The sequence below is a fragment of the Symphodus melops genome (genome assembly GCF_947650265.1).
Source record: "Symphodus melops genome assembly, chromosome: 1".
In the NCBI taxonomy this organism is placed as follows: domain Eukaryota; kingdom Metazoa; phylum Chordata; class Actinopteri; order Labriformes; family Labridae; genus Symphodus; species Symphodus melops.
In genome coordinates this window covers 45,372,115-45,398,106 of record NC_136691.1, presented here as the reverse complement: position 1 = coordinate 45,398,106, position 25,992 = coordinate 45,372,115, and the positions used below count along the sequence as shown (strand labels likewise).

At 39.0% G+C, this 25,992-nt stretch overlaps 3 protein-coding genes across 5 annotated transcripts in view; 1 reads left to right on the top strand and 2 right to left on the bottom strand.

Annotated features, from left to right (window-relative positions):
- Positions 1-13,352, bottom strand: part of ksr2 (kinase suppressor of ras 2) — an 87,889-nt gene extending 74,537 nt beyond the window's left edge. For 2 of the 3 annotated variants that reach the window (XM_079340156.1, XM_079340157.1), the window contains exons 1-3: positions 12,628-13,352; positions 2,253-2,393; positions 472-622 (exon numbers count right to left, since the gene is read on the bottom strand). In XM_079340156.1, the coding sequence (XP_079196282.1) occupies positions 472-622; positions 2,253-2,393; positions 12,628-12,801 (466 nt within the window). In that variant the 5' untranslated portion in view covers positions 12,802-13,352. Of the gene's footprint in view, positions 1-471; positions 623-1,458; positions 1,521-2,252; positions 2,394-12,627 lie in introns of those variants that run through there. The other variant, XM_079340158.1, reaches the window with a different exon arrangement.
- Positions 13,353-14,426: 1,074 nt separating this feature from the next.
- On the top strand, positions 14,427-20,180 carry rfc5 (replication factor C (activator 1) 5). The gene is made up of 11 exons (XM_079340336.1): positions 14,427-14,616; positions 15,167-15,231; positions 15,946-16,082; positions 16,212-16,291; positions 16,409-16,482; positions 17,113-17,272; positions 17,502-17,583; positions 17,730-17,859; positions 18,295-18,372; positions 19,233-19,287; positions 19,376-20,180. Exons 1-11 carry the CDS (start codon positions 14,570-14,572, stop codon positions 19,473-19,475), a joined length of 1,008 nt encoding a protein of 335 aa, XP_079196462.1. The 5' UTR covers positions 14,427-14,569; the 3' UTR covers positions 19,476-20,180.
- wsb2 (WD repeat and SOCS box containing 2) lies at positions 20,143-24,817 on the bottom strand. Its single transcript, XM_079340303.1, has 9 exons — positions 24,493-24,817; positions 24,137-24,305; positions 23,571-23,767; positions 23,354-23,485; positions 22,312-22,412; positions 21,442-21,638; positions 21,066-21,155; positions 20,855-20,971; positions 20,143-20,738 (listed from the first exon to the last, which is right to left on the bottom strand). The coding sequence occupies exons 1-9, from the start codon at positions 24,530-24,532 to the stop codon at positions 20,525-20,527; spliced, it is 1,257 nt and encodes a 418-aa protein (XP_079196429.1). The 5' UTR covers positions 24,533-24,817; the 3' UTR covers positions 20,143-20,524.
- Between the last annotated feature and the right edge of the window lie 1,175 nt (positions 24,818-25,992).

Below are 25,992 nucleotides of genomic sequence, written 5' to 3'. Positions count from 1 at the left end.
TGTGTAATATCTCTGTTGATGAAGACTTGATTTTTGTGATTCTCTTAATGAACTGATTAAATATGAATTGGTCTCTGTCAGTGCAAACCCAAGACAGAGAGCCTCAATCAAGACCATCTATAATCAAATAGAATGAATGTGTGTGTGTGTGTGTGATTCTTGTTTAAGACTGAAACCAGCTAAATGATTCTCAGATTTGACTGACAGTTCAAAAAAATCTAAAGTTAAATTATCTCCCAGACTAGAAGAGATTGGCTTCAGAGTTGGCTTCATATGTGTGACAACAGTGCAGTGTACAGTGTGTTAAAGAACAGAAGCTCCTTTTGAGGGACTTTTTCACACTGAGTAAAGTTTTACACATACAGGAGTAGTTATGACTGGAGATACCTTAAGTATAGTGTCATTTTTCCTTTAAAAGCAGGTCTATGGATGTTTTAATCTGCATTATGTGTCTTTCAGGTGGAGCCATACCGAGCTGGTGGGCCTTTCTGAGGCAGGAGAGGGACGCGTTGAGTCGAGCGCACTCCTCTTCGTTGGCACCGAACTTCTGCAGCAGCTCACACACCTGATCCTCGCTCAGATCCAGCAGGCCCTCAAGAGTCACCTCACCTGGACTCATCTCCTACAAAACACACATGTGCACACAGCATGACACACACAACAAAGGATACAAAGATAGAGAGGCACAAACATCAGACAGGGGAACTCCACGTGAATACTGAGAATACGCTTTTGTATACAGTTAATGATGCACGATGAACTAGGAGCTTCAAATGACAGTGATACATTTAACCCTTTTCAGTGATAACACTCCATGCTATTTTCTCAACAACTCTGCACTTAATGATTTCCCCTACTGCTGGCAAACAAACACTAGAATATGTTTTGTTAATTTTTAAGAGCATAACTTAATGAGAAAACTTATGTTGGGCATTGATTGTTTGTTTGTTGTGTTACAAAAAAAAGTTATAGTATTTCTGGGTGGCAGCATCTAGTGGCCGCACGGGGAACTTCAGCTTACAAAGCCGACTGATGTAAAACAATCACCAAGAACATTCTGAAGAATAATGTGAAACTGATAACAGACAACAAAAGCTACAAGGACAACCGGTTATGTCGAATGATAAGAATGCACAAACGCCTCTAATTCCATCACAGACAAAATAGATAACTGGATGGTGTATGAGTATGAAAATGTATAATGTAAAGGCCCTCACTGTCATGAGAGTTAGGCTGTAACTGAGGATTATTTCATGGTGATTTATCTGTTGATTAGGTTCTCTCCTATTATTGATGAATTGAGTGTCGATAAAGTGTAAAAAAAATGTGGTTAAAAAAAAAAGAATTTATCTTAATATCCAGATTGAAGACTACTGTCACGTTTGCGGGTAGGAAACGGGGAGGAGGACCCAAGTGCAGAATAAAAATGTATTAAACAAAAGACAAAACAAAACATACTTAATTAATAAATCCAAAACGAAAAAAAAACAAAAGCAACTCAAGCGCAAACAAAGAAAATCTAAAAAAGAACCACGAGGAGAAAAACAGGGAGAAGAAACAACAGGCCACGACAACCGACATAAGACAATGATCCGACAAGAAACTGAATAAAACACAGAGACTAAATAGACAGGGGTAATCAAACGCAGGTGAGACTAACGAGACAGGTGAGGAACATCAGGGTAATCAGAAAGGCGGGAAACACAAGGAACAAAGAACACAAACCAGAACACTGAGGACAAGCACAAAGTAAAACCCAACACTGACACCACCAAAACCAGATCTACAAAATAAAACAGGAAACACTAAAGACTAGACTTAAAACACAAAACAGGAATTAAACTAACAGGCAACATAGGAGGACACAGGGAAACACACTCAAGACCAAAGTAAGCACAAGACTATGAAACATTAAAACACACAAAGGGAAACAATCAACACTAGGAAACAAACAGACCACTAAGGACAGCATGAAAACTAAAAAGATGAAACAGAACCAAACCATGACAACTACACTAAATGTATATGTTTTACTTTAAAAGTTACTTAAACTAATAAGTCAATTATTAAAGTAGGTTAAAATGTAAAAATCGATGGACAGGTTTGTTTTTAACACATATCTTTGCAGCTCAATATAAGTGTATCTGTACAATCACCAGATTGTTTTATGGGTTCAGTTACATCTCAGCTTTGAAAAGGTGGAAGATGAGAGGAGTGTCATTTGATTTAACAATAGTAAGTGGACATTTTACCTGTGTGACTTCCTTTCTCAGGTTGACGATGCGGAACCAGTGTCCGAGGCGAGGGAAGTCCTCCAGCTCAGCACTGCGCTCCTCTAAGGCCACTTTGCACTTACAGGACAGCTGGCGGCTGAAGTACTTCACCAACTTCCCCTGAGAGAGAAAAGGACACAAACAGTGAGGGCCATGTTCACCGTACAACTCTGCCAAGAGGAGAGAAATATCTAATGGAGAGACTGCTCAGAGGACCTGAGTGATAGTCTTTGGGTGTAAGGGATTAAAAGTTGTGATAATGACTTAAAAACAACTTGAATACAATTAATACAATCCTCATACGATTTTAAAGACAACCCAGGAATCAAACGTGAGCAAGTAAAGGGAGCAAGTACAGGGGCTGATGGGCTCCTGTTTACGTCTGCCTCTTGTAAATCTTGCAGCAGCGTTTTGTACATGCTGCACTAAAAGCAACACAGCATTTCATCCTAATGCATTGTAAAAAAAAAAAAAACAAGGCAAAAGTTGCAAACGGAGGAAAAAGATGTAAACACTTATTTCACAATTAATATGTACCTATAAAATATAGAATCTTTATATAGATAACCTTAATGAATGATACAGAGTTGTATCAATATGAAAAAATTAAATATCAAACAGAATATAATAATTTCAGAGATGTTTGAAGTAACGAAAAAAAGATTTCATTTGATAACTTTACCCTTGCTTTTTTTCATAAACTGCCAGACGTAAGACTCCATTAAAAAATGATTTTGCTGTTTTCATTTATTTAGAAATATGGGTTTTAGACAAGGGAATCTTTCTGCAACCTTTCAGATGAACAGCAGTGTTTTTTAACCTGACAGTCAGCAGCTTCCAGCAGAACTCTCACAGATGAAGCTGTTCACAGTAAAGTTACTGGAACCCCTGGACGTCCTGGTTAACCAGCACAGGGAAGAGAAATGAAAGACTCTATGTTCCCTTCAAATCAATGTCTGTTTCAGCAAGTGAAGCTGCTCACTGGACAGTGGTTGGAAGCTGTGGTTATACTGGTGATATACTGGACTCACATGCAACAACCCTTTAACTGCAGTATTCATCACCATGTGTTGAGTAAACCAGACACAGGCCATTTCATAATATGTTAGAGTTCAACTAATTTAATATTGATCCAAAATCAAACACCATACAAATGTAAACTGTAAGTGAATTTAATGTTGTCTCTCTGGAAGAAAAAGTTCAAGCAAAATTAGATAAAGTTGTTTGAAAATTACAAACTCATTTAGTTTGGGGTTTAAATCACTTAAAAGCTGTGATGACTTCCAGCATTGTTTACATATAAAGACTTAAAACTCTTACATGTGGTCAAGCAGTTCATTTGTGCCATCAAAAAAGTATGTTACCACACCATAAAACAATAACTTGTATAATAACTTCTTGTGGCCTTCTTAACCAAGTTGTCAGAGAGGAAACATCATGTCACTGACAAACAAAACAAGAATAGATTTAAACATCATTCTCTCTTTCCTGTTTTTCTTTTTAGGATTTTAAACTGTATTAGCCTGGGGAACAAATACTAAAAGATTACCTAATTTTCACCTCTTACCATGATCTCTTTTTAATGCCATGTACACATTAAACTTCCATGTTAAAAGTGTGCCTCTATCAAAGACAGGCTCAAACGTTAGATAACAACACAGAGAGCAGAACAAACGAGTGTTGATGCAGAATCACAAACACAAAATGAAAAGATGACAGAAATAGGTTTTGAATAAATTCCTTCTTTTTTAATGTGGTAGGTGTGCCTCTTTATGAAAAAAAGGCCCGCCTCCCTTGTAAAGATCATGTCATGTTTTGTTTTTCTATTCGAAAGAAAAATAGTTTTACAACTGTCAAAGTTTTACAACCGACACATTTTTGAGGGCATATTTTGTAATCCAAAACACGTACGACCAAACTGCTGAGCTTAAACTTAAAATAGATAATAGGGAACTTGTAATTTATATTAGTTGTGACTGTTTTATGTCTGAAACCCAAGTATAAATTGTGCTGCTGCCTGTCTTGACGTCTTGACCAGGATGCTCTTCTAAAAGAATCTCAAAAAGGTGAAATGCTGAAATCAAAATATTCAAGCTTTATTCAACATAGTTTGTATGCCCTATTTATTTTTTATTGTTTATTAAAGGCTAATTATTGGTACATCTTATATGGCAGTGTACTGGCAATGAACCTGTGATTCAGAAAATAAAGTAACACATGTTTGTTGGGACAACACTGAGTTCACTCCATGGTCATGGGACACATAAGAGTACTTCATTTCTTCAGTGAAGGAAACATTTTCTTTGTGTCCAAGTCTGTCATTTAAGAGCCACAGAATGAATGTGGTTTACTTTGGAAAAATAAGGTTTCATAAGATGAGAATGACATGTTTCTCATAAGTACAGTTTATGTAACCAGCACCTTAATACCTTTTGCAGACAAAGTTCATCTCCTCTAGTTTTATATGAACCTTTCTTTGTAAGAGAGAGCTAGCAACGTTAGCAAACAGCTTTCGGTTAAATAAAGTTTAAAATAATCAGCATCATCACTCGACCACAGCAATTTGTCCCAATATGTTACTTTAACCACTTATTTAATCATGTAAAAAATGTATAAATATTAAGGTTTTACGAATGAAATCAAAACACTGAATCTAAAACTCTGTTAAAAGAAGCTAAACTACAAAAACCAAAAAGTGTAAATGTCACATATCCTAAAAAACTGTGTAAACATGTGAATACAATAATTATTCTACAGTTTGTCTTTTTCATTCCTGTTTTGCATTAGTTTTTGTGTGAATTTCATTTTTAACCTCATTTGTTGATTTCCAGTTTCAGACAGCTTGCAGAGTGTTAGCTGTAAATTTAGTTAGCACGTCGAGAGTAACCCTGTTCAACTATTTCTTGCTTTCAGTCCTCCCACTTAAACAAAATTAGCTTGTTTTGAAAGTAAAAATGAAGTCACCAAACTTCAGTTGGACTTTGAAATGCATGACCTTGACAAATCAAAGACTGAGTTTGTACTTTACAAACAAAAACATTTCTTTTAAAACTATTTGCAGCTCTGTAAAGTCTCTCCTACTTTTTTGTAATAAAACCTCTTACATAGTATTGCAACGTTATACTTATTTCAAGCTCAGTGCTGAAAAAAGAAAGCATCACAGGTCATTAAAGATTCTACATTTTATGTATGAAGGAAACAACCTGCATGTTTATGAAGAAATAGTTTATTCTGTTTTACTGTCTCATAAACAGCAAGACAATATTTATACTAGTGAATGTACACTGACTCTATTTTGAGCAGAAACCATTGGTCTGGTTGACGCTAATGGTCACTTCATGTCCTGTCAGGCCCACAATGGGTGACGTGATGCTTGAAGACTTTATGATGAGCTGAATGGCCCAATTCCAAACAGACACCCACAAAACGACTGCTAGAAATTATAGACAGAGCCGGCTTACATCAGTGCACACCAAAGTAGAAACCAGTGGAGGAGGGACTCGCAAGTCACCTCTGAAAGCAGAAAAGCCTGCAGCAGCTGCCCACGGCTGCTAACACTCTGCCCGATAAGGCGTCTGCTCAACGCACACACCCACAGAGAAACACACATTCACACTGGCTAAATGTGTCTACTTCTTTATTATAGTCTCACAATGCATACAGTAACAACTTGTCTGCTAAATATCATTAAAATGTCAGCATAAAAGAGAGCAACATTGACTGCTCGAATTTCTATTGTGAGATGTTTTAATTCATTGCAAATGAAAGAAGGATGAGAGTGAGAGGACAGCAAGACATAAAAACAATAGACATGTTTAAGGACTTTTCATTGAATACCTCTTGGGTATATTATCTTGAAATCCTCCTACATGAATGGATCGAGGTATTGAGTACAATGGCGAACTATGAGTGAGCCTGTAAAGTGGCTAGGAGGGAGGATCTATTTAATGAAGTGTGGAACCCTTTTCTTAATCATCATTTGGATATCTGAACCTGCTTTCTCTGTCTTAGGGTCAGGTACATGTTGTATTGTCTGTATGGTTTTCCTCGGGATTTCTTGGTTTGTTTTTGTTTGTCTGTTTGGTATCCATTTGTCCTGTCTTGCCTTTTTGGGTTGCTATTGCCAGATTATGGAGCTTCTTTTTCTGTTCTGTTTTAGTTTTTTATTGTTTAAAAGATAAAAGAAAGAAAAGAAAAATTACAAAAAATATTTCCACTTCTATTGAAGAAATTAGGGTTGTGAATATTTGTAATAATGTAACTGCTGCCTTACCGAGTATGATCAAAATCATTAATAAAAATGTTAAGAAAAAATACTCAAACATTTCTAGTAACTGTAACCTAGATTACTTATTATTATTACTTATTTGCTATGTCGTCAGAATGAATTCCCCATGGATTCAAAGAACATTTGTTCACATTCATGGTGCCCTTAAGGTTTTCACAATGATTGTGACCTCAGCAAATCATTGGCTTTAATAGACAATGATAAGATATACTTTATTTCCTCCAAAGGGAAATTTTTCTTGGACTAATAATTTGAATGGTAACTCTGCATGGGAATTTATTGCCCCCCTACAACAACAGAGACAAGAACTGCTCCAGTCAGAGCAGATTTCGCGAGGCAAACTTTCCTTCCTTGCTGTGTAGAAAACCCAACAGATCTGAACATATGGAGCTGCAGTGGAGGGGTCAAGCATAAACTGCTTAGTCTAGCAGACTAACACTCACACAATCTGAAGTTATCCCTGTTTTAACACTTCATTATCTTTACCTTCTGTCTCTGCCTTTGTACCAACTGCTTCAAAATCCTCTGAATACTAACTCCTTGTATATTTTTAGTATTCACGATCAAAAAAATGCCAATAATCAAACTTCTCCCCCATGATAAATTGCATAGAAATTCTGAACTAGCATAAAGAAAATAACTTTCAATGAACTAGAGTTCATAAGAGTCATAGCAAGAAAGCGTACATTCATATCCAGCTTGTCTTTTTAACACATTTGCCTTTATGTTGTTAACGGCTAGCTTGCTTAGCATGCACGTTTATATCTTATCTATATCTATAAGCATTTATAGCTTTTTAAAGGCTTAATATAAAGGTTTTGTTTTACTCTGTAGTGTAGCACAGTGTGAACAATGTTGGCTGTAGTCAAATCATTTTCTGAGGCCAGAAAAAATATTTTCTATTGATTAAGTAATTTTATAAAACATAGTTTGGCCAGTGAACTCATTTCTTAAACTAATGACTAGTATTCTACTGAGGAATTAGACCTGCTTTCCTCATAGGGGCAGCCTTCATAATCAGAATCAGAATCAGCTTTATTGGCAGGGTAAGCTTACACATACAATGAGTTTGACTTTGAAGAATTGTGCTCTCTATGGAAAAAATACACAAATACATACAAAAAATAGATAAATGGCAAAATGACACATAGTGCTGCTCGGTGACATCCTTTTGTTGAAATAAGAAACTGTTTTCTTCCGAGTTCATCAACTGAAACAATGATGTCTGAAAGACGTTCAAGAGCTTACAGCAGTCTTTCAGGTGTGCAGAGGTGTGACAGTAGGGTGGGTTTGAGTTTCTGTTCCAAGCTCTCTGTATTTTATTCCTGTGCCTTCAGAGACCAACCAACAGGCTTTATTCCTGCAAAGCCCAACACATAAGCAGCCGATAACATAAATCTGGTTCGGCTCAAAGTTTCTGCCTGTTAAAAGAACATTTTTCCTTGCCACTAAAACTTTGAAAAATGTTGCCTAATGCTGTGCTCATGATGGACTAATGTTAGGTCTTAATACTACAAAGAGTACAGTCTAGACCAGCTCATTTGGTCATGTCTGGAGATAACATTTGTTATGAACTGGTGCCATACAAATAAATAAGTATTGATTGTTAATACAAGAACAGTAAGGCTTGTTGTTTGACACATTACAAGAGGCTTCCACCGAGGCCAAGGGCAGTATTGATCAATAGTAGTGCCTTGGACACCAGTATGTATGACCTAGTTTGCTTCAGGACCAATGAACCCTTTGACCGTCTGACCGACAGCTTGAACTGCCATTCACAGCTTTTGATCTATTTACTCAGAAAGAAACCCAAAAAAACACCACTGTTCAACCTTTGAACCAAAAATAAGACTGATACCTCTTACTCAAATTAACATTGTAAAGCATTTGCCCATCTCATATTGAATATTAATAATGAGAAACACTTTCTGTGATATGAAATGAATAGCTGGATCCCACATCAGGCTCTAACATGTCTGCGTCCCTTTAAAAGCCTCACAAAAAGACATCATTCATCATGTGCGTCGGTCATTCCAGTGTATCCAAGGGATACCACCGACAATGCATAATCATATTAATGGAAACCGATATTAACACTTCATCCAGGTAATGATATAGGCTTTTATTCTTGGTGGCGCTTTGAGCAATAGCAAGGTCAGTGCTCAACAGCTCTAACAGATTGTTCCTGATGCCCGATCTTGGTCCCTCAAGTTAATAATAGAGATAGAAAACAGGGATGTCATAGTTGGAATCTCCCATAAACACAGTGCTCATCATATATTAGGTTAACAAGGAAGGCTCTGCTCTGCTCTACCACTGACATCACTGTGATCGTGATCAAATCCCCTGGTGCACAACTCATTTGTTGTTGAGGCAACAAGAGGTCTACCATCCTGAGAGATTCTGCAACTTAGAGGATTAGGAAGCAGAGCCGGCCCCCACTAGAGTAGTTTGTTTCTTTAATTCTGATTCATTTCCAGATCTGTTTCTTTCAGATAATTATTTTTTCAGTTATAGGTGGAATATTTGCAGAGGAAAATCTCACAGAAGAAAATGAAGAACCATCCAGAACAAGATTTTCAGCAGTAGACATCACTGTTTTGGTTCTTGTGTATGAATATGTATAATAAGTACATGTATCCTGAACATAGCAACAAAATAAGAATGGCAGCCCACAATAATACATACGCGCAAAATATTTCACTATGACTTGTATGCCTATTAGTGTTCTTATTATTTTCTCTGGTGGGACTGCAACTTAAAAAAAAAAGGGACAGTATTGTCCCAAGCCCAGTGAATCTTCTTACAAACACATTCACTTTCTTCTTTTAAAAAAGCTTTGTAGTAAAGGATGCTGCAGCATGCAAAAATTGGTATTTAAACAAAAAAAAAAAGTTTAACTTAACCGACTTTATATTTTGTTGAAGTGAACTTAAGGTTCGGCTTCCATGGCTCACTGTCACTGCTTGATTTAAGGCTCCATGATGTTTGTAGCTCTTTCATCAATCATTTCTAAAGATATCTGTAGTTATAAAGGGAGAGTGAGGGGGTCAATCAGATTAAAATATCAACTCCCATTGTGCTGCAGTAGTAAATATTGAAATGTACATGGGCTTCAAACATCACACTAAAGAAATATTTTAAAAGTATGTTCTATTTACAAAGATTTGTTCCACATGCTATTTCAAACATGATCACGTTTTAGTGTTTTGTTGTCAGGAACGGGGCATACGTAAGAACACAAAAGGGGGCCATATTAAAACTTCACAAACAAATGAGAACTGTTATCTATAATCTCAAATTAATCATATACATTGTATGAAAAGTCATCAACCCTGATCCTAACCAACCATATCTCTAGCTGCAGCTGGCATTTTATTTTTAGCAGAGTAGCATTAATTGGGTTTCCTGTTAAGTACTAAACAACAGAGAGGCAATATGATGTGGTATAAACTAAAACAAGCTACAGTAAAAAGGTATATTAGGGGGCGCTGGTGGCGCAGTGGTTAGTGCACGCGTCCCGTACGGGTTCACGTCTGGCCTGTCCATCCCCTCTCCTGATTTCTGACTCTGTCCACTATCTCCCTCTCCAATAAAGACAAAAAGGCCAAAAGAAAATCTTTTTTTTTTTTAAAAGGTATATTCGATACATCAAGAGGCCACACAGATAACTTAATGAATACTTGCGTCCCTCTCATTCTGCTCAACACAGCAGCTGACCTACTGTCAGGAGCAGTAAATTGGTTACAAGACATAGTCAGTTTAATACAGTTGCCTCTATATGCTACACAATAGTAAAAGGGACCCTAAACCAAGTATTTGTAATATCTATAGCAAAATAACTGAGACAAATTTGAAGAAAGAGAAATACTGCATTAGATCTAAAAACCTTTGTTTATACATTTTCCCCAGCAAACATTCACAGTGAGCAGTAATGTCGATATTTAAAATGAAGTAAAAAGATAATTTCCCCAAGAGAATACTTAACTCACACGCTCATGGCTAGGGCTGTAAAACTGGCACATAATGGTAGTTCCACCCATAGCGGCTTTAATGAATTTTTTTTTATGTAATTGTTGTCATCTAAATATGCTTTGACACAAGGACCCTTTTACCATTAATGGTGGCTTGAAATGTGGCTTGTTTTTTGTTGTTGTTTTGTTTTTCCAAAAAAGAAAAAAAAAACAATTGTAGCTCTCATCAATGAGCAGGGCTTGGATTCACTCAGCAAAACACTAGCTCAGTAAAAAAAAAAAGTTTTCGGACATATCTTCTCTGTTTGTGCAGAGGAAGGTGGATCTGAATTTACTTGCTCTGTAAAAGACATGGTGTATTAGATTCCCTGTATTGTATTCATTTTAACATGGAGGAACAGATAAATGACTAATGAATGTTTTGGAACCTGCTCTGTTTGCACTAGCTAGCAGCTGTCTTCTTTTCTAGTGTTGGCACATGTCTACTTTGAACTACTGCCCTCTGCAGGCTCCAGACATGTGTTTTACATCATGTTTTCATGCGTGTGGCCTGTTGGTCTACTTGAACATGAGTAACTTTGGTCAGAGTCTGATCTCCCAACATGCATCAACAATTATATTATTATATCCCCTTCACTTTTTTGATACAACATGTTCTGTAATGTATAAAACTATAGCCTAAGACTGAAATTAATTATGAATTAAGGATGAGACAAACATCCCCAACTTTTCTCCCAAGTCACAGTCCAAATAAAAAAGCATCAACCTCCTGCCCCTATTCTTACCTCTAATCTCCTTACAGTGTCAGGAGTCTTTCAAACATCTTGTGGTAGAGATATCATACAGATATATGCTGAATTTGTTTTGTTTTTTTAGATCACCTATAAAATCATATTTCTTCACTTTTTCTTTCAGAAAAGCAAACATCAAACAACAAGTAAAGTAAAACATATGTTGTTGTTTGTTTTTCCATCAACACAAGAAGGTCAGATTAGGACTAAATTAGTCCAATGTTAGTTTTTAAAATCCCACATGCTTAAAGAAAAACCCAGGATTCAGAATGTGTTGTGATGCATTCAGGGAACAAAGTGACACAGTTATCTTCAGGCTAGCTTTTTTTTTTTACATATAACACTTTAAAACTTTACGACAGCATATGGACACAACCATGTCGTACCATATGTGTCATATTACTGAAGGGTTTGGATAAATGTGGCACTTTAATTTGTAGTATTTTTTATGTAATATCTCAATAACATCTCCACTTGGCCTTGATGTGTGTTGATGGTACACAGAGACTCTCAGTGGTGAGTTTATGGCGACCTTATCTCACTTAATTATATTTGTTTTAATCTCCTGAGGCATCACTAAACATTCTCTCGGGCCTTAAATGATGTGCAGTGTCTGTCCTTCTCTCTATACTGACTTTTCAGTGACCTTATCGCACTTTATGGCGATTTTTATGTCCTGTAACAGGCTCTCACTGGTCTGAGGGGGCGGGGGGGGGGGGGGGGGATTGGATGGACTGGTTAAAGTGGCTTCAGAACTGACAGTCTGGGATCTCGAACACAACAACACGATGTTATGGGCAATTACGTAACGAAATGTACGGAATACCCTACGGGCTAATTTCAAGGATATTTAGTAACGAATTCAGTAAAAGCGCTCGCCTTGCTGACAGCAGGGCCTGGGTGTGCTGTGAGGACAGATATGCGGCGCAGGTTGCCGTATTGGTAATGGATTGTAAACATGGACAGCCTATAGGCCTCAGCTGCCTCAAATATTCTGATGGAGAAGAGCCACCTTCTCTCCCCGCCACCTGCAGAATGCGCAAGTCCACAACAGCCCACTGCAGCCTCCTGATTTATTGCACTGCACAAAACAGATAGCAGTGGGCTTTAACTGGGATCTTTGCATATTAATGCAAAGGAAAAAAAACACTGTACAAGAAAACAAGTGTGTCGCTGAGAAAGGCGCAGAAAATATGCATAGTGGCCTACAAATTAATAAGAGGCAGTGATAGCCCTCGTGATTGATTTATGCGAAGATAAAAAAGCAGATAATCAGTCAATTCCGCTCAATCGATGCTTACCTCCAGCGTTCGTATCTCCTTCTGTGTCAAGTCGTTGGATGTGGCACATTTGGTCCGTAAACCCTCCAAACTAGAAATGCTTATGTCTATCATATTTTGCACCAACTCGCACTGCTGCAAGGCTTTCTGCAAACTAAGATGCTGCTCCTCGCTTTTTGTCATCTCCTCGTTCATAGTTTGGCAAGCAGTGGTCGTTATTTTTTTTCTCCCGGTGCACTTACAAAAAAAATAAAATAAATAAATAAAAAAAAAGACCAAGAATTCAGAAGGGAAACGTGGAGAAACCCACGGAGCAGATGATCCACCTGCAAAACGCCATGAAACGAGATATTGTAGGTTTACAGACGCGGCTTGAGCCGTGAGAGAGTCGACTCCATTGCAACAACAGTCCTCGTAGTTCCTGCTGTTTCATCAAGGTGTCTCTGCTTGAAGGCTAAATGAAACACAATGTAGAGATACCGAGCGGGACTACGCGCTTTGCCACAGCATCCATTGGGTATCCCTTCCTTTCAAATGGACCTTGCTTTAAGATAAAAAAAGGAAAAAGCTGCCTGATGCGCGTCAAAAGCAGACGTAATAGGGGGGGAAAGCCTGGCGGTTTTCAGAGGTGCTGATGTGTGGATTGAATGCAGGTACTCCCTGTCTCCCTTGGCAGCAGCTGCATCCCGGTTCGCTCCCACCACACCGACATGTTTCCTGTCAATCAAACCCACAGCAACAGCATCGCATCGCCCAAGCAAGCAAGCAAGCACCACCGTGAGGGGCCGCTATCGCGAGATTAGAGGAAAGTGCAGAAAACGATGCTTCAATCAATATCTCTATGTGAAACAAACATCGTTTTCAGAGGAAAGATGAGAGCCTTTGTTCATATATCCTGAAATGTGCACATAATATCTGCTTTATCTTTTTTACCTACCAATATTGCACAGTCAATATAAATGGCATTTTTATTATTTTATTTTGCAGTGAATTCATTTTACTTTAGTTTTTTTTACATTTCTCAACAAAAAAGTTTTTGACCTTTGTGCCTGTGTGTGTTTTTTTTTATCCTCACCCTGTGTGTCATCAGTTGGATTTTGTTTTGTCTCTTATCTCTGTTATTTCCTTGAATAAAGACTACTTTTCAAATTGATTTTAATGAGACTACCTAAGTAAAGAAACATGTCATTTTAATGAACAAGGTGTTTTACTTCTGAGGAGGAAAAATGTATTACTTATCTAAAATATGACTATACCACTAACCAGTGCATCTAGAAATGATTTAATTTAAATGGCCTAGATATGTGTAGTCACAGTCTTAGACAAGACTAATATGATAATACACAAAAAGCTAAAGACAAAAGATTTGTGCAAAAGCAGCATTTACATCATTTAAAAACATCTAATTTTACATGTGGTGAAGATTATTATTAGACTTGCTTTACGTATTTCTCACTTTAGGAATGAAAAAGACTCAGACTCATTTTTTTTTTTAAATACACTCACCTTTTTTAAATAACTGTTTTCTAAAAACTAATTTAATGCTTGATACATTTTCATCTAAACAGAGATTAAACTAAAATGACTGTATTTAAAAGCTATATGCTTGTATAGATATATAGGTATAAAGTCTTGTTGTGACATTTTGCTCTCTTTATAACGTCTGCCTGAAGGAGAGGGGGGTCTGCCTCTGAACTGTAGGCCTTACTTTTTACAGTAGCAGCGGTTGAAATGTTTCTTCTTTCCATCACACACAACTTTTTACAGTGGCACACTCATATGACAGGGACTCCGCCCAAATGAGCTGACAAACTATTCTGATTGGCTGTGCGCCGTGACGTCTGGCGCAAGCTTGCTGAGGAGCGCGGCAAACACGACCACTACAGGCAAACATAGAGTGGAAGTTTCTGACATCCATAAAGTATTTGAAACATATTTGAGCATTATTCACAGTTAAGGACATATGGATTCAACCAGTAGAACGCATTTACAAACACGAAATCTACCATGGTGAGTTAAACGTCGCTGTTTATCACTAAAAGCTGAACATGTAAATGCTAGTGAGCTAACATGTCTTGAAGCTAGCAGCTGCACACAATAAAGACTTAGACTGTATCATCTATTCTTACTCGTGTGGGAGCTGCAATTGATATTTTACGTATTCATTATACATATATAAGCTAATTAATTCATCATTGTCTTGTTGCAACTTAAACTAACTGCTCTATCGGACATGAAGCAGCGTCTAATATGAGATTATTTGAAAGTTGATTTGTAGTTTAAAATATTGGAGCATGATTCCAAATATTGATGCCGAATTGATGAGTAGCACACACACATCTGGAGCATTGGACCTTTGTGAATAGATTATTGCATATATTCTTAAACTCAGACGTAATAAGCTTAAAGTGCTCAAAATGTTAATAAAGTTCTGTATTTTGTACCAAGTACAAGAAAGGGTGTCCTTTATTAACATTTATTAAGTCTCTAATACACGTCTCCAGTCATATCGAAGCATTTCTATTAAAAACGATATTTATGGCTGATTTCTTTTTTCCAGGGTTGAAAAATATAGACCAGACAAACTTGATGATCTGATCTCACACAGAGACATATTAAGTACCAGTAAGTATTGTGTCTGAAAAATGTAGACATAACTCAACATAGTCAAAGCCTATACACTAGAGTTCACCTGCTCCATCTTTTACTATGATTTATAATAATAATAATAATTATTATTATTATTGCCTGCTTCTAATTTTCATGTTTGATTTACTACTATAAAGTCATTAATGTGACTATATCTGAAGTGTTGTTGACATTAGAGTTTGACGTTGAGTATTGGTTGAAAGCATTGTCTTGAAAGTTCTTAATGTTTTGCCCACCTGTATACTTGCATAGCAAAGGCAAAATACTAGAACCACAACTGAATTATAATGCACTATATGGTACAACAGCACAGTCCAGTTTAAGTGAAGTAAAGGTATTACATTTCTAACAGAGTCAAATAAAATGAAACTTTTAAAGCTTTTTATAATGAGAATTCTTAACAGAGAAGTTGTATTAGAGAATACGATTATACAGCTTTATCTAATGTCGTGACTAGTGAGAGTATATACAGTACTTTAAACCTGTTAACTTCCCCTCTGTCTGAGAACGGTTCATGTTCACTCTTCCTGACTTATACCTTTGCTCTTTTTAACGGTTGTTTCGATAATAACATTTATAATTAAAGGATCCAATGCCATAGCTTTAACAAAAAGGTCTCTTGTTTTCTATTATGTGTTCCATTTATGAAGTTCAAGGCATATCCTGACAGTGTATTTTCTATGATTTCAGTCCAGAAGTTTATCAGCGAGGACAAGCTTCCCCATCTCTTGTTCTATGGCCCCCCTGGTACAGGCAAAACCTCCACCATCCTCGCCTGTGCAAAACAGCTGTACAAGGAAAAAGAGTTCAACTCCATGGTGTTAGAGGTACACTGGATTTTCTGCTGATGAGCTTTTTGTTTGGAGTTGTCCGGGCTTCTTTTGGCATCTGACATTCTCAAAAGGTTAGGCATGAGATCTGTGGCTCTTGAATGTGAAGCTTCTCTCTTTTTTTAGCTAAATGCATCAGATGACAGAGGTATCGATGTTGTACGAGGTCCAATCCTGAGTTTTGCCAGCACCAGAACCATCTTCAAGTAAGCTGAAATATGAATCTAACCTTTTTTATCTTAGGTCTGTATCTTAGGTAACACGCTGCTGGAAGGAGAATTATTGAAACCGCTGCCTCTGTGTCTGTCTCTCTTGTCCTCCAGGAAGGGCTTCAAGTTGGTGATACTGGACGAGGCCGATGCCATGACCCAGGATGCCCAGAATGCATTGCGGCGAGGTAAGCCATCTGTTCGACCGGGCCTCGCCCAGTGTGAGCCGCACGGCTCGCTGAGCAGCCAGACACTATGATTGATCCTGAATCACAGACTCTCTGCTTTATCACCCTGATATTTGTTTTAGTCGGAAATACGTGTCGGATGATTTCAACACAATACTGATTCAGTTAAACTGGCCTCTGATGTGGTCATAGAGCATGGAGTTCAGTGCTTAGTGCAGTGGTCCGTCTTTTGGTGGAGAATAAAATGTGTTCTGCTGTGCAGATTTAGTGATAACTGCACCATGAATCAAACTTTTTGTAAAGCCCAATATTTCAAAGTCATCTGTCAATAAAAGGTGCACGTGTCCTTTGCTCTGGCTGCAGCGTACCAGACGGTAATGGAGGAGGACACAATGGACTCTTCAGCTTAATTGGACTTTTTTTGAATGACCACATTGTCTTTCTTGATGACTTTGCATTTTTCTGCGTGAATATTGACGGCTAGATTTCCGAGCAGTTGCAGAAGACAGCGTCGAGATTACTCACACACGCTCGAGCCGACGGCTCTTTATTTATTTATTTTTTAGTCGAATGTGTGCTCTCACAATTCTCTGCATCATCTTCATCACGTTGTGTGCTTTCCCCTCCCAGTGATTGAGAAGTTTACAGAGAACACCCGGTTTTGCCTCATCTGTAACTACCTGTCCAAGATCATCCCGGCCCTGCAGTCTCGCTGCACCAGGTTTCGCTTCGGCCCGCTGTCGCCAGACCAGATGACCCCTCGACTGGAGCATGTGATCAAGCAGGAGAAGTACGCTGTTGCTTTAGGAAGAAACAAAGGCTATATTTGGAAAAATAGAATTCTATTAGCAGCATCATTTTACATGGTTAATGGGAAATGCCTTTAATCTGGATTGATCAGTAGTGTGACATTAAGAATGATTCAGTTTGACAGTCACACACGTGTCTGAAGTATGAGACATCTTGCATGTTTCCATTAGTCTGACCGCTGATTGGCAGAGTCATTCTTTCTGTTGCAGTATTGACGTAACACAGGATGGAATGAAGGCCGTCGTCACTCTGTCGTCAGGGGACATGAGAAGATCGCTCAACATACTGCAGGTAAGAGCGGCAGCTGAATCTTCACAGATCACGATGATTTGGTTTCATCGTCACAGAAGGGCTAACCTGTGGTGTGTGTGTGTGTGTGTGTGTGTGCGTGTGTGTGTGTGTGTGCATGCATTTCCATTTCCCTCGTGTGATCACAGAGCACCAGCATGGCGTATGGGAAGGTGACAGAGGACACAGTGTACACCTGCACGGGTCACCCACTCCGCTCAGATATAGCCAACATCCTCGACTGGTCCCTCAACAAGGACTTCACCACAGCGTACAAGCGTATCCTTCAGATCCCCTTCACGTGTCTGTCTGAATCGCTCACATAGGAAAAGACTTTCCTGTGAAATAATAGTCTGGATTTATGTTCCATGTAACCTTGAAGCTTTAATCCGTCTTGTGAAATCGGAACAAGTCCGGTCATTCATTCTGTAGAGTAAAGATAAAACCGTAGATTCTGGATCTGCTGTTTACTTGGCACGTTCCTGTTTTGAAACTTTTTTTTTAACAGCCTTTGAAGGACTGTTTCAAACCGGGTGATGTCATAATGAAATGGATGATGATTGCATCAAAATTCAACACATTTACAGTCGTCGCCCATGCTACACACAGTTTGGCACGTTCTGTATGAAATGTTGGGATTTGTTCAGTAAAACCAGACTCCTTACTTCCGCCAGTTTTGGATGTTTGTGCCGTTCCTTAACACCCTGTCTACAGAAATCCTTCAGCTGAAGACGTTGAAAGGTTTGGCCCTTCATGATATCCTCACTGAGGTTCATCTGCTCATACACAGAGGTGAGGCCACTGCATTTTCTCCAGACTGGGTACAAAGTTAGACCGATTGATTTTTGTAGGAAATTGATGTGAAATGAAAGTTTTACCTGAGCTTTTTGTTGAAACGGTTTATAGAATAATTTTAGGTTTTTATTTTTTATTTTTTTTTGGGGGGGGGCAACTGTGGCTCAGTTGGTGGAGTCGTTGTCTATCAATCAGAAGGTCGAGGGTTTAGTTCCCCCCCATGTCTGATGTGTCCTTGGGCAAGACACAGTGGGAACTGAACAGTTTTTATAAATGCGAATGAATTGGTAGGCATGACATGACGTGTAAAAGCGCTTCGAGTGGTCTCTTGACTAGGAAAGCACTATACAAGCTCAAGCGCATTTACCACTATAGCATGATGTAAGATTTAAAAAAGTACCATTTTTAAAAATGAAATGAACAGGATCATAACGTATGAGATGCGTCCACTGATTCTAAAAAAGAATATTTGAATCCAGCTCGTCCTCTCTGAGAAGGGTTCTGGTGATATAAGCTTTCCTTTATTTAGACGCTTTCGCTCCTTTACTTTGAGCAGTTGCAAGTCTCAAACGAGGCCCCTGGCTTGATAACTGTAGCATGTGTGGGCGGTCTACTGTTAACTGCCACAAGACTAAGCAGTCAGGCCAGAGAACAAGCAGGTCTCTGCTTGCTGGATATGATGGCACTAACATGTTGGTTATGTATTAACTATTTGTTTGGTAAGAGCGTCATTCCCCTGAGCCCAACTCCTCGTATAAAGGTTCAGTATCAATTGGTGTTTTTTTTCGCTACTTCATAGTGCTTTAGGAGTTTGCATGAGATGATCTGAATTAGGTTGTTTGTTTTTTCTCTTCTAGTGGACTTTCCACCAGCTATTAGGATCGGTCTGCTCATCAAGCTGGCTGATATCGAGTAAGTGAATACAGCAAGTTCATTTCACACAGGCATCCAGATGTGTCAAATCGTTGCCTTTTGTTCTCATATCTTGTCCCCTCCTCAGACACAGACTCGCCTCAGGCACCGATGAGAAGATCCAGCTGAGCTCCATGGTCGCAGCCTTCCAGGCGGTGAGAGACATGGTGGTCAGCGAGGCCTCATAGATACAGATATCCAAATTCTGTTTCTCAACAATTCCTCCATGGCTAAAATGAAATCACAGCCACTCCAATATTCCAAACAATATTGACTATATTGATTGATATGGATTTTTCTCTGCTTTGCCACCTTGATGTCTTAGTCACCGCAACCAAAAACTTCAAATAGCTCTCTCAGATTTATGGAAGTGCTTGTAAGGTTTTTACTCATTTCAATTCCAGGATCTGTGGTTTGCAATAAACGCCACGAAAAGCTAAAAGCTATGTTAGTTGGATGTTCTGTTCCACCAAACACGTGATTTCATTGTTTTGTATGCTTTCATGATGGGTCGGTCAGTGAAATATCTTCTGGAGTTTGCTGATTTAGAAAGGAAAAACAGAAGCCTTTAAGCAGCCACTGCATGTTTGTCCACCGCCGCCGCTGCACCCAGTTGATGCTAGCAGCTAAATGAGTCATTCAAATCTGCATACGACCCGAGTGAAATAGAAGGCAGTGGTTTGTGTAGATGTAGTATCCCAAAAAAAATAATCTACTCTTCAGAGCTTAAAATGTTTGTTTAGCAAAGAGTGAAGGATAAACATACAACAACCAATTAATTCACTGATGAAAACGTGTTACCTTAGGTTAAAATGTGACATACAGCAGAAGAAGAAGGAGTCTTGGAGATGTTAATGTCTTTTGTATCTGTTTATTAAAACTATTTCCTAAAAGTCTAGTTTCTGTTGTCACATATTTACAATTAGGATGTGCAGGATCAGTAGTATAATGCATGTGCTGTGTCATGATAAAGACAGGAATTAGAAATACATGTACATTCTATATAAACACAATAAATTAAATAGTATAAAACTGTGATATTCAATTCAAGCATATGAACATTGAGTTTATGCATCTTACAGTAGTAGTGCAAAAATGAAGTTTTTAGTGTAGGAATGGGTCGACATGTTGAAAACATCTCATAGCAAACAATAAAGGCTTTATGAATAATGAGACATGATGCATAACAATCATTAGCTGTAAATGTCAGTGGTTACGTTGCATTTAGTGTTCCTATTTAACCCTCCCAGTCCTCTTCATCTGAGGAGTAGCAGGTTTTCAGCCGGTCTGGGATGTTCCTGTAAGTGAGGTACTCGAGGATCCGTTTGGGGAGGGGCAGCGGTTCCATCTGGTGCGTGGAGACGGAGTCGCGCAGCACTGACCTGCACAGGTGCTTCAGACATGGCACCGTCCTCGGAGCGTTCCAGAACCGTACGTGACCGTCTCTGGTTCTGGAGAAGAGAGGGTTTGGTTAGGGTGCTGACTACGCTTATTATTGTAGACTTAAATCATCTTTCAAGCTAATTCAAACGTATATGAAACAATATGATGGCAGGAGGATGTTTACCCTGTGGCGACCACTCCCCCTTGAGGATGGTATTTGCAGCAGAGTCCGTTTGAGTCTCTGTCAGCTTTTGTCTGCATCACCATCCCTCTTTTTCCTGGCTCCCAGATGCGAAGAGCTCTGCAATTTTAGAATTCTAATTTTGCAATGTCTGTTTTTTTGAATTTATACCGGACATAAAGTATTCATTAAATGGAACTGATAAACTACTCACCTGTCATCAGTCACAATCGCTACGTGCAAACCATTGGGGGAGAACTGTATTGCTGAGATTTGGTTTTGCCCGTAGTCTTCAAAGTAGTCACTGTTGATAAAGAACGTTGTTTTAGGTAATGTTCTGAGTAGCCCAACTCAGTTTGTTCATTAAGAATGTGAGCTTGAATAGGAACAAGGATGGAATCGAAAAACAGGTTGCACCAGATACATGACACCTGGACATACTTTCAGTCAGCGTGTGAGATGGGACCAGTGATTGTAATTTAGAAGAAACTTAACCTCGATATTATTTACAGATTTCTTGTGTATCAATAAAGTGCCGTCTACGTTTAATATACCGGCAACTTGACTCTGAAAAGTGAGCGTGAACTTACACCAGAGTGGCCAGTTTCTCTGCAGTATACGGATCCCACAGGTCGATCCACCAGCTGGAGCCTCTGAAGGCTGCGGTGGCGAGCAGCGCCCCGTCCGGAGAAAAGTCACAAGCAGACAGCAGGTACAAGGACTTGTGGGTCCCTCCTGTCAGGTTCCTCATGAACGTGTACGAACGCAGACTCCACAGACACACCATCTATAGATGGCGTAATGAAGACAGGTTAATGAGTTGTGGTTTTATATTTGGAGTAACGAATGTAGGTCAAGTCTAGGATGAGTAATTTTGCCCTGCGGCGTTTAGCAGAGATTGCAAGGCTTGATTCTATGATCATAAAAATCTGCCGTGACATGAGGTAAGCGGTTTTATTTTCGCTCATGAAAAAGTGTCAAATGAACAGTTTAATGAGCAGGAAGAGTCTACATGGTGCTCCAAATAATGAGAACAAAGAGTAACACTGATGACCTCTGAGAGTCTTTAAACAGCTTTACACAGGAGCAAATGTAGAAAACCAGACCAGTGTCCTTCAAACACACAAGGGAGCCCAGGACAGAATGTCTTACGTTTAAAATCATCAGTCAATCCAATCTATTGAGACTCAACTGAAATTGGAGATTGTTAATAAAAACACTTGTGTTTGTTAAGTTCACAACAAGAAACAGTCTGCTAAAATGTGTTTACATTACCAACCTGTTCATTTAATAAAATATGTCAGGCAGCTTGAAGACTTCAAGTTTTCTGAAGTGTACAAATAAATCATGCAAACCAAAATGGATACAATAGTGTTTCCTATCATTCATTGTTCCTTTTAGTGCGTGCTTGTTTCTGGCTTGAACATAAAACAGTTCACTTTTACAACTGATTAACTCACTCTGTCAAACCTGCCGACTGAAGCGATCATGCTGCAGTCTGATGACACGCTGCAGCAGCTGATCCAGTCTTTATGGCCAGAGAGCACATGCACCTTTTTACCTTCAACAGACAGAAACAGAGAACTGTAATGATCCGAATGAGACAGAACACTAAAAACAACATTTCTGAAGAGTGGAAATGAGACTCCTGTGTGTGCGTGTAAACACAAACATCTGTTTGCTTTAACCTCGTCAATCTGAACGGACCGTTCAGCATTGTTACGAAACACAGAGCTGAAGTGACAAAGCAGAAACATGTTTCAGTGCTGATTAAAAAAGTGGAAGTCCACCATCTGAATGCTAGTTACCCCACTATTCATCAATGAATACATCAAGGCTTTAGCCTGACTTTCATCATCGCAGGAAGCATTTGTTTCAGTGGATATCAGTGTAGTGTGAAATTGAGTTTGCAGAGCCTTTAAACTTGTTTGGTAATAGCCTCTCAGTGAGGTCATGTTTGAAGAGCGCAAGTTCAATAGGTATGTTCAAGAATGCTCCGACGATCAGTCAGCTACCAAAAAAACTATGCTATGCTAAAGTGAAACACCTAGATTCTATATTTGAAAAGTGATCCACCCTCTTGACTTACTTTCCATGTACAAACTGATTTACAAGATTAAAGAGCAACATGTTGGGGGAATGCACCATCGTCTTTAAAAAAAAAAGTTCAAATCCAAAACTGTAAGTCACAAATAATATAAAAATAATACAAATAATAAATTGTGTTAGAATACACTAACTAGAATATTTCTTTAAAGCTGCACGATGAGGTGAGTGATAACCTCCCTGAATGTCAACAACAGCTTTTTGCTTCAGATATTTACTTAAAGTTCAGTTTGCATTGCATTTTGGAGAGTAAACAACGTATGAGTAAGGATTGTTGTTGCGCACATCTAAAGATGTCACAACCCAAGAACTTTGGAAACCTTGACAAACATTTGATCAATACTTTTTTTTTTTTTTTTTTTTTTTTAAGAGGTGGACTCTCAACTAAGTTTGTACCTTTGTCAGCCAGGTCCCAAATCCTCAAAGTCTTGTCCCGGGAAGATGATATGAGTGTGAGGGTTCCATTCTGAGGAAAGACCAGGTCCCTGACAACACCTTCGTGACCGTGAAGATCAAATACAGCCTCGCCTTAAAACAAAACATGAAAATGCATTTTAATACCGGCTTGAGTATACTCATCATGTTGAAAAGATTGCACAGATTAAACCCTCACCTGTCAGAACATTCCAGATTTTGATCACCCCACTCTCCAGGCCCGTGGCCAGTAGCAGGCTGCTGTTCCCTTTTGGTGGTGTTCTGGCGGGGCGTGCAGCTGATCGTGGAGGTCTGGGTCCGAAGGTGAGGCCCCACACTGGCTGACCACAACTGAAGCTCTTGTCCCCTCGATCAATTTCTCCATTCTGACTGTCTCTGTGGGCGAGAGGAGTATCAAGTATACAGAGACCAAAAAAACTCATGTAGGTGGTGTGAAGCTGGAGCAATGGTTTAATGATGCTGCCTTTAAATTCAGTTGGAAAGGTCTCGATAGATAGATAGATGTTCCTTTATCCAGCTTTTTCTTCATATTACAATGGACTGTGCATGATCATCGCTCTCGTTGTAAACAGAAATCCTCATCACTTAAGGTTTACACCAAAATGTATTTATATGACAGAGTATTGTGAACTATCCAGAATTAAAAGACGGACAGCCACAAGCTTGACCTACTCTGAGTCTGGAATATACGCGTGACACATGAACGCATCATGTGTGGGATTAAATGTATTCAGGTAAACCTACTCGGAGTCCAGAGGCCAGGCGACCACCCACACGATCCCGTGTCCCATCGACCAGGCAAACCAGGCTCCGTCCGGGGAGAAGTCCACGCTCCAGGTCTCACATCCCGCTCGGCCCTCCAGGGACGGAGGTCTCCTGGTCTTCAGCTCCAGGATGAGAGACGGGTCTGAGGCTGGAAGAGGGCGGACAAGAAACATGAAGTCACCTGGTGGACACACTGACAGCTGCTCTTCCCCTCATGATCTAATCCCCTCTGCCCACTGACAGCTGACAGGTTTCTCCTGCTTAGCTACGGGGGGCGATGAAAACACGAGTTAACAGCTGACATTAATATATTAAAGGCGACATTTGTCACTTACATGTCCGCTTCAGCTCCGCGCTGTTTTCCGTGGAGCACATCGTTGTTGTTTTTCTCCTCCCCTTCACATTCTTCGTCCTTCTGAATTAGTCGTCCGTGTTTCAATCTCCCCGCCCATTGAACTATTCAGGAGACTTTCAGCTGTGTTGTGACTCCTCTCTCTCTCTCTCTCTCTCTCTCTCTCTCTCTCTGTGAGACTGATACTGTTTGCTATGTGGAAAATGCGCGAGTGAGAAAACAAAATGTTCAGCTGATTTCCTGTAGTCTGACTCACTTTGTACCATTGGCTGCGGCGTTGCTCGACGTGGTCACGTTTTCCTTTCATTACGTAAGATGACAGAGCGACGCCACGCCCTCTGGTTAAACGATAATACACGTGAAGTACCCCTGGTTTCATTGATGATTAATATTAATGTGATGAGAACAACAACCTGTCATTATGTGTAATGAAGGGCTGTCACGATTGTAATATGTAGGTCAGATTCTTCTGAAGTGCATTATTGGATCAGTTACCAAAACATGTCCAAATGTAAGACTGAACGGAGAAACGTTTTTTAATTAATCCCAAAACTTGTGACATTTGAAAACCTGTAGTGACAAATATTGATGAAATGGCCTGAAACAACAAGATAAAACAGAAAAAACATTTCATTTCATACATTTTTCATACTGTGTAATATTTGTATTTCTGATAGTTTACATTGTGTACTGTGTAATATGTATACGTTTATTTTTCTGCAATAATTTACATTAATAATGATGCTACCTGTAGACAAGCCCTACCATAAACAAGCCAATCTTACCTTAATTAGAGTTCCTTTTTTATATTCTTCTTCTGTTGTCTTTTTGGCTGTGTGTACTTCAAGGTGAAGCCAAATAATTATGTTGTACAATTGTATAATGACAATAAAGGCAACTGAGGTACATATTTTATTAAAGGTAACTGAATATTCCCCACTGGATACACTGAAACTTCAAGTCTTTATGTTACCAATGTAAAGTAACTCTTCATCTTTTTGAAAGCCTGTTTTTAAAAGACAGGGAAGACAGAGGAGAGAGTGGGGAAGACATGCATCAAAGGATCATGGCACCTGCGACCATGGGTCAAGGACTATAGTCTCTATAAGTGAGGCACTTTTATAAACACTGAGATAAACCATTAACATGTGCTCATTTCTTTAAAGAAATATTTAGAGAGCTTTGATCGGAAGAAGTTTGCTGGCTTCTGTGATATGTTGTTAAAATAACCCTGTGCATCCTGTGCAACAAATCACATAAATGTTTGTGTGTCAAAGTACAAACTGACCTCTCTTCTGTTTCTTGTATCACACGGGTCCTTTCTCGGCTTTGGATATCTCTGCCTGTTGCTGTGATAATGTACTTTTTTTTTATTTTTTTTTTACAGTATATGGACTAAGTTTTACCTTGAACTTAGTCGCTGAGCAGATTGATCCTGAGCGTGGCCATTTGGGTCACCTGAGACAATAATGACAGATTACAC